General features: G+C 34.6%; 1 protein-coding gene across 2 annotated transcripts; it reads right to left on the bottom strand.

Moving 5' to 3' along the window:
- Window positions 1-243: 243 nt before the first annotated feature.
- LOC127138796 (YTH domain-containing protein ECT2) lies at window positions 244-6,953 on the bottom strand. 2 transcript variants are annotated; one of them, XM_051065329.1, is made up of 7 exons: window positions 6,818-6,953; window positions 3,854-4,004; window positions 3,672-3,745; window positions 3,117-3,587; window positions 2,071-2,616; window positions 1,748-1,960; window positions 244-1,324 (listed from the first exon to the last, which is right to left on the bottom strand). In XM_051065329.1, the coding sequence occupies exons 2-7, from the start codon at window positions 3,936-3,938 to the stop codon at window positions 752-754; spliced, it is 1,962 nt and encodes a 653-aa protein (XP_050921286.1). In that variant the 5' UTR covers window positions 3,939-4,004; window positions 6,818-6,953; the 3' UTR covers window positions 244-751. The 2 variants fall into 2 exon arrangements, with proteins under 2 accessions (XP_050921286.1, XP_050921285.1); XM_051065328.1 differs by lacking the exon at window positions 6,818-6,953 and adding an exon at window positions 4,824-5,077.
- Between the last annotated feature and the right edge of the window lie 1,666 nt (window positions 6,954-8,619).

Below are 8,619 nucleotides of genomic sequence, written 5' to 3'. Positions count from 1 at the left end.
CCGCCTCATATTCAAATGTTAATAATAAAAACCAGATCTACTTTTGTATCATCCGTATCTACAAGTTTCCACACAGACAAATATTCAATTCAGCATCACATAGAGTCTTCATTCAATGCTATTGCTAAGCCATGTTACATCCACGCCATGATAGATACCCCTTAATTTGAAAGAAGTGTCGCACGTGAATTTGACATCACTAGTAATAAATAGGCAATCAAATGCCAATAATTCTTAAAGAAATAATGGAAGTTGTGGGGCACGTTCAGTCTTATTGAATTCACTTAAAACCCAAGAAAGACATACACATATTCAATTTCAGTCTTGAAGCAAACTTTTATTGATTCAGATGTTACATATCTTTCTTTATTTATCAAACAAACTAAAAAAGCACATGACAAGTTCCATCTTAACATAACAGAATGGAAACCTCAAAGCATAACAGAACGAGACATGTAACAGCAAAAGTTTCATACTAAGACAAAATAATGGATGAAATCTGCAAGGAAGAAAACAACCATGTGAACTGTTTGCTGACCGACAAAATATAAAGATGAAGTCTTTTAAAGCTTTCTGTATCAAACTCGCTAGAAAGATTCATCTAACGGTTTGGTCTTTGTATCAATCAAGTGAAAGATACCAACAAATATAAAAAAGAAACCCAACTTCCCAATTGTGAAACAATCAGGGAGATATTAATCCATCTTTCAATTTAGACTGAAATTATGCCTTTGACATCCCCAGACAAAACTTAAGGTTGAGGTCCAGTGTTGATGTCAGAGGTTCCTTTGCCTGCCTGTAGAGATCTGGAATCAAGTGGGGTACTCCCAACCTTTAAAACACCAGAAGACTCGGAAAATCCATTAACTTTAACTTGCATTGAGCCTACTGTGACAACATCAATTGGTACCTGTTTGGGGGTAATGGTGACAGAACCAATCTTCAGGACAGAAGAAATATCTTGGCTATCAACTTCACCGGTCTCAGCCTTTTCATCCACAGATGCATTGCTGGTGGCATCAGAACTATTAACAGTGGCTCCAACACTTGAAATTGAAGTGTGTTTTAAGCTATCCAGATCATCCATCTTTGAATTTTTCTCATCACTGACAGGAGGAATTTCAAAAGCATAAGTCAGCTTTCGGGGTGGCTCCAACACTGGTACTGATGATGGACTTCCAAAATTCTTGCTTAGAAATTTAGCTTTCTCCTCCTGCATGACCTTCTGTCGGTTTTCATAGTACATAAAGTCATCAAGCAAAGATGTCTTCAAAGTATAATTTTTGAATATCTTCAGAATTTCCAGACCCTTCCTATACATTATCTGCACACAACATGGGAACTTGATGGTCAAAATTATATTAACAGCAGGGAGAAAAAATAAACCCACGCCAAGCTGAAGAGCTCCTATAGTAGACGAAAGGAAGAAAATATACACGCACCTACTTCATCAAACAATCGAGGAAAGAAGTCTAACAATTCAAAAGTGTCTACACAATCTAGTTGTTTGCAGTGGATTAAGTATGTGGGAGATTTAGCTACTCAATTGTTTCTTAATAATGTACAAGATACCATATTCACCAATTCAAATAAAAAATTTCGACAGAGAAAAAAAGGTTAATGTACTTATAAATATGGGTGGTCCTCACCTTACAAGCTGGTTATGTAAGGTTGAGTTACGATCAACCCAAATTATAAGAAAATATGCTTAATAGATAAATAAACTACTGAACAGAACTTTATATACCTCTTGTGTGTCTCTGCTATTAGTTACAGGCTTGAACTCGTTGTTTTCTAGTATAATGTGCCTAAAATTGGTATTTGGCACATCTTTTATGATGTGCCACTTTACAGGGAAGCTCCCACTCCATTTATCTTGCTGCCAGAAGTCCACATCCTTATCAAAGTCAACAGGACCAACCATCTCAGCAACTCCACAAAATTGACCACTGGCATTAACCTACATTGAAAAAGAAAGGGTCAGTATGATAAATAGAAGGGAGTTACAAGGTTAAACTTATACATGAGTTTTAGAAGTATAGTAAATGCATCAATGTAATGGAAACTCACTGAAAAGAAAAGAAAGATAGGACAGCCTCCAGATTTTCCAATAGCTTTTCTCCCAGAGTCTTCGAAAGCACTCTGCAGTTTCTTGTTTCCATGGGGTGTTGATGACCACACATTATATTTAATGCTTTTGTGAACATCATCCTCACTGTATGATTTTATAACAAAAAACTTCGCAATTTCATTGTCAATAGGGAAGTCCTCCCTGTTATATTGATCAGTATAAATAATGTTCTCTTGAGTGTTGGCATCTCCTGCCTTGGCTGTATAGGCTTTGACAGCCATATGATGTTTCGGCCTACTAGTTCTAGGGCCCCGATTTAGCTCACCCAATAGTACATCACCGCCCCTATTTAAATCACCCGGCACTTTAGCAGCATGAACCTTTGGCCGAAATTTGGCAATAGCAGACTGTCCAGTAGCATTCAATCCATAGTCAGAAAACCCATTACCCATTGGGGAAGCTACATTCAATTGATTACGATGTGACAAAATATTTCCATTGGAAAAAGTATCTTTAGGCTGGAATGAGACATCAGCACTTCTAGCCTACAAAACCACAATGGGGAAATATAGCTATTGAGCATTCTCAAAAATAAAATCTCACTAAGAGTCTAAGACAATAAAATTTTATACATTTGTAACGCAAATCAGCAAATACAACAATACAATTACTACAATATATTTACAGCATCAAAGACCTCTATAAACTAATAAACATCTAGTCATTCCCTCGAAGTGTCTCCTAATCAAAAACATAGTACCATGGAAAAGCTGACCTATAAGAGTATTAACTTGCTAAAATATTATCAGTGTGCAATGATTGTCATCTAAATATGTCAAAAGCAAAACTGGCTTGAGACAATGTAGTCAATGGTCAAAATTCTGCCATATAAACATACTATTGCAGCCTATGGCGCCACCATAGCACTATAGCAGACCTCTTTTGACAAATTGCCTATGGCAGCTGGCAACATATCTGTCACGACAGCACTGACTTGACACTCAAATTCAAATTTCAATGCAGCTCAAAAGAGTAAGCTTATTACCTGATGATAAGGTGATGAAGCAAAATTAGGAAAACCACTGTTAGGGCCGCTTCCATTTGTCAAATCTTTCTTTGCCAAAGCATCAGCTCTTGGCCCCTCAGGTTCCCAGACTAAGGAACTTGTCTGATTTGATAATGGTTTTGAAGAGTTCATAGTAAAAGAAGCAGAGGCTGAATTGAACTTATGGTTCGTACCTCTTCCATCAGGTCTATTGACAGAAGCATTGTTATCAAATAATGGATCAACAGAACTGTCATGAAAATGTTCTGATTGAACATGAGGAAAATAAGCTGGCGCAGAAACAGGGTTTTGGTAATTGGGGAGGGAGTAATACTGTTGTGCTCCTCCAAATGACCCATCAACTCCCATCATAGCACCTGGAATATAAGGATTGTATGGATTGTATGGAGACTGTGCAAATCCATAGCTAGGTGTAAAATATACATATGGAAAACTTTCATCTTGCGCACCCTGTCAGAGAAATAAGAATTTAAATCAAATGTCAGTCCAACATATGACAGAGACGCATTCGGGCAGAGAGGAGAACCAACTCACCGAGTACTGAATATCAGGACCGTCTACACCAAAAATCCTAGGGTAGTCCTCCCATTCACCGGGTGATTCAAATCCTGGCCACAATAAATACACAACGGTCAATATGATGCATATATATTCCATAACACATGATCAACCATATTCAACCCCAAAGCCAAAAAGGCACAGATTTTTGGACTTACCTGTACAGTAAAAACCATAATTGGTGGGAGCAGGGTAATACATGCTTTGATCAACAACAAATTCAGGAGCTCCTTCATTAAACATGACTTTGAATGGTTAAAAATTCAAAACTCAGGCTTCAACTTATAAGTATAAATCAGCAGCTTCAATCTGAAAGTCAATGAACCAGTAATTAAAACCAATTGTCAAACAAATTCAAAGATGGCATGAAAGTGACCTAGGATACAGTAATGTCAAGTTATCTATAAAATCACGAAGTGAGCATCTCCATTCCTAACTTCAGAAATATCATACATAACCAAACCAGGAATTTAACCACTTACAGACAGAAATGCATATGCTTACTTTGTGAAAGTAAACAAACAACCCAAAAAGAAAGTCAATATGAAAATGGCATTAGGCACAAATTAGGGTTTTCATTATTACAATAGACAAAAACAATCACAACATATTAAGTAACATCAAAACCTAGTCTAATATTACAAAATCCCAACAAATTCAAAAGAGAGAACAAAAAATCTAAGTGTGAACTCATACCATCAGAACCCAAATTAAACCTCATACATTGTACACATACAAACAGAACCAACTCAAATTAACCCCCAAACAATCTCATGAAGCTGAAATTCATAGAGAAAAATCAAAACAAGTAACCCTATACTCAAGCTAGACTTCACAGTATCTATCTAGCATTTGAATTTCTTAAATACACACTTAAATATTCATAACTATCGTAAAAAAACTGAAATTTCAACACGGTTTGACTTTCAAAAAAAAAAGAAACAGCTCAATAACTTACTAATTAAGAAAACAAAATCTCCACAAAAACAAAATCATTTCTTCCTTACCCTAGAAAACAACAATATCCAAACCGAACTCATAATCGAGTATACCTAAACATGCAAAGGAAGAAAGAAAAAACACAACTGAAAAAAAAAACTGAGAGAATTAATTTAGTTATTTATTTACCTGAAGAAAAAGAATAAAAAGTGAATGAAAAAAATCAAGCGAGTGTTGTGAAGAAGAAAATGATATTGAAATTAGAGAGTTTTCTGGAACATTCTGATGGAGTATTTACGAAACCCTAAGAATCGAAGAGGGAAAAGAAGAAGAGAAGAGAGAGACGCTGTAGCCTTTGAAAAAGGCGGTTTCGGTGTTGTGTGTGTGAGAAATAATAACCAAAATAACCAAAAGGAAAAATTGAATCGCAAGAGAGAGAAGAGAGAGAGTGATATATAGTGAAAGTCAGAAAGAGACGTGCAAATAGATATTCCCACTTATTTAAGATATGGACTTTTTAGTAATTTCGTTTATTTGGGTTTTTCAAAATACCCCTGTGAAGTTTTGGTTTAGTTGATTTACGTAAATGCCCTTGTCTAGCTTCGGATGTAAATTTATGTCAACGAATTAAGTCTATAACGCTCGTTACAAAAGGGTGCATTGAGAATTGAGAGGATGCAAAACGTCGCCGTTTAGGCTGCTTGCTCCCTACGCATAGCTGTTATGCTGACTTGTCGAAAAGTGGAAATTATCCCACAAATCTAGAATGACAATTTGAGAATTGTGTGGTTTACCTGTTATGTCCTTGGTGTTGCTCACTCCACCGACATAAACTTTAGAGAAAGATCAAATAAGTTAGTGTCATGGCATTTTGATAAAATTCGTCTATAAGTGATAATATATCAAATAGTTATACTTGGATCAAATATATTATGATATAAGCTTTGTTCATTTAAATGAGTTTAATTGATAATTGTGTAAATATATTTTTCGGTAAAATTGTGGATTTGAATTTCTGACGTTTTATTTATTTATTTTGAAGTGATAAAATTTCCACCACTAACTCATTTGATAAAAAAATGTTAAAATACTTGCATTTCAACATTCAACTCCAAAATCCAATAAAAATTATATTATTTTTAAAAATCAAATATTCTCTACGTGTAATTGTTGAGATTAATTTTTTAAGTGGATGGTAAAATTTTCTCTAAGAAAATTTAACATTAATGCGTGTTTAAGGTTGGGTTCGAACTCAACACCTTTGATTAAATTTAAAAACATCATTACTCTTTAGAGGTGTTTAATGATTATTTATTTTTTATTTTTTATTAAAAAAAATAATAATAAATTAAATATTAATAATTTATTTTTAAAAAAATAAAATTATTCCGCTAAATTCTAAGCATTCAACCATAGTGTCTTTCAACAATAATATTTTACGAAAACTTCCGATTGCTTTACTCTTTTAACTTTTTAACTTGTTTTATTTTATAGTATTTTCTTAACTTTATAAAAAATAATGCACATAGATTTTCTCATTAAGTGAATCTAAGAGACAAAAAAAAATCGGTTTATCTCCTCGATTTTGCTTTTAGGTTTTTTTAGATGGGTTTTTTAGCTTTTTCTTTGTCGAATTGTTTAGGATTTCTACTTGGTGAGTTGATATCTTCTTTCAATCGTAATTTCTCTTGATCGTCATATGGCTCATTTGTGCTTCTGATTTTTCGCATTCTCCAATGGGTTTGTGATTCGTTCTAAGTGATAAAATTTCTTTTGCACATGGCTCGTGGTAGAGTCGATGGGGTAAATTTATGTGTATCTTGCTGTAAATGGGCATGTATCTTGTTTTAGATTAATTTCCCAATAAATCGATCATGTTTTCATATCTCATATACCTTTCTCTTGATTTACTCTTATTAATATCGATTTGTTATTTTGCGGTCCCTTCTTAGTACAACAAACTAACGATTACATCATTAAGTGTAAATATTAAAAGAATCAAGAGTCTCAAAAGCAAGAAAAAAACAGAAAAAACCAATCTCAAAAGCATAAAAACACTATTTGTCAAAATCACTCAGAACAACGAAAATCAATATGAGTTAAAATCAATCTGAAAAGCAGAAAAAACCTATTTGTCAAAATCACTTGGAACAAGGAGAATCAATATGAGTTAACATGTTTACCTCTTGAAGCGTCGAGGAGACGGTCACCAATGTCGCAATAGAGCAACACCTCCACTCAGTGCACGCGAACAATCACCTTTGAAGAATGTTGTGCTAGCTGCGACTACAAGGACAGAGGCAAGTGAGACTGTCTAGATAGGCCTCATGGGAGGAACAACATATGCTTTTTATATGCTCATTCCTCCCAATTAACCCTAACGGGCCTTGTATGTTATGAGCCCAAATACATTTATATTTAATCAAATAATTATTTATTATATAACTATTATTATTAATTTATTTTTCTTTTGTTAAATATGTTATGAAAGTTCTAATAATTCTAGTGAATTTGTTGATAGCTTAAACTATGGTTTTTAAAACCTTCATCTTTAGGTATTTAATCTTCCTCACCTGACAAGACTCGCTTAAAGTAATACATCAGTGAATGGGTAAAAGGGTAATTGTATACACAAGTATTGAACATAAAGACATTTGATGGGTACTCCACGGAGCATGCTGAGGAACATGAGTGACCTAGATGGAATTTGCCCATCTTGCGTAACAGGATAAATGTCTAAGGGGCCGATATTGAACTAGATAAGGATGACACGGTCTATGCCTTGTTTTCAATATAGACATAAGGGTGAAAGGGTAATTGTACGCACAAGTATTATCACAAAAAGGGATTTGTCAAATCGCATGACATTTTCGTGCCTTGGGTAGCAGTGATGTATTCCTAGATACCACTCATTGTTTATTATGTTAAATATGTGATTTAATATAATTGTCAATGTCGCGAAAACCTACAGGGTCACACACAAAACGACGGATTGATGAGAGATAGAGTAAATAAGGAACACCGTAAGGTACGGTGTACTTAAGTGAATTATAGAACATCGTAAGGTACGGTGCACTTAAGTAGAATCCGAAATATGGTAAGGTACCATGCGCTTAAGTGATTTTTTGGTATACCATAAGATATGGGCCACATACACTTAAATGGGATTTTTAGCTTGCAGCCCACACAGGTGGTTCTATAAATAGAACCCCTGTGCATAAGCATTTCATTAGATGAAATTTTGTTTCTCTCTCTCTCTCTCTCTCACTCAAAGCCTTCATTCGTAACAGCTAGCAATGAGATTGAAGGAATCTGTTCGTATGGACTGAGTAGAGGCGTTGTCACCATTCAACGTTTGTGGTCACTCCTTAGATCTGCATCAAAGGTTTCAATCGCCACAAGAAGTAACGATTTTTATCACTGATCATACCCATTCGTAAGGGTCACTAAAGGAGAAAATTTTAATTTTCGTTGTGTTTTGGATCACCATTCTCCTTCAATTTGAGCTTTAGGTTGCCAAGTTCCTTGCATGCCAAAGTGTGCCACCATGCATTTATGTCAGCCCTGCAATCATACCACAATGCACAGTTAGGATTTATAGACACCTAACTTAAACTCAAAGCACGATATCAAGATAACGTTCATGAATCAAAAGTGCATACAATCCATATACACAACACATACACTCACACAATCAAACAAATCATGGTTTAAACCTAACAATTCATCCATCTTTCATTAGCATTTTTCAACACATTATTCATTCCAACAATTCGTAAATACATCAAGCATACCATAAACAAAAAAAACCTCCATAACAACCTGCAATCTATACTAAATCTTTACTAATATGGCATGCTAACATCACTTTCAATAATAAAATAACATATCTCAATTCAATTTCAACATATGTCAGTAACTTCAAGCATATGTAATAATTAGTAGTTTCACAAATCCATAAAAGTTCAAACAAGCATGCTTTCAT

Source organism: Lathyrus oleraceus, chromosome 4 (genome assembly GCF_024323335.1).
Source record: "Lathyrus oleraceus cultivar Zhongwan6 chromosome 4, CAAS_Psat_ZW6_1.0, whole genome shotgun sequence".
In the NCBI taxonomy this organism is placed as follows: Eukaryota; Viridiplantae; Streptophyta; class Magnoliopsida; order Fabales; family Fabaceae; genus Lathyrus; species Lathyrus oleraceus.
The sequence above is the reverse complement of the archived record's forward strand: the minus strand, read 5'-3'. Positions and strand labels throughout refer to the sequence as shown.

What these genes read in the sequence shown, in the direction of transcription:
- LOC127138796 (XM_051065329.1), bottom strand. Translation starts at nt 3,938, where the DNA reads ATGTTTAATGAAGGAGCTCCTGAATTTGTTGTTGATCAAAGCATGTAT. An exon ending in GTCCTGATATTCAGTACTCG is followed by an intron (nt 3,588 to 3,671) that starts GTGAGTTGGTTC and finishes TTTCTCTGACAG; the next exon opens with GGTGCGCAAGATGAAAGTTT. An exon ending in ATAGCAGAGACACACAAGAG is followed by an intron (nt 1,325 to 1,747) that starts GTATATAAAGTT and finishes TGTTGTGTGCAG; the next exon opens with ATAATGTATAGGAAGGGTCT.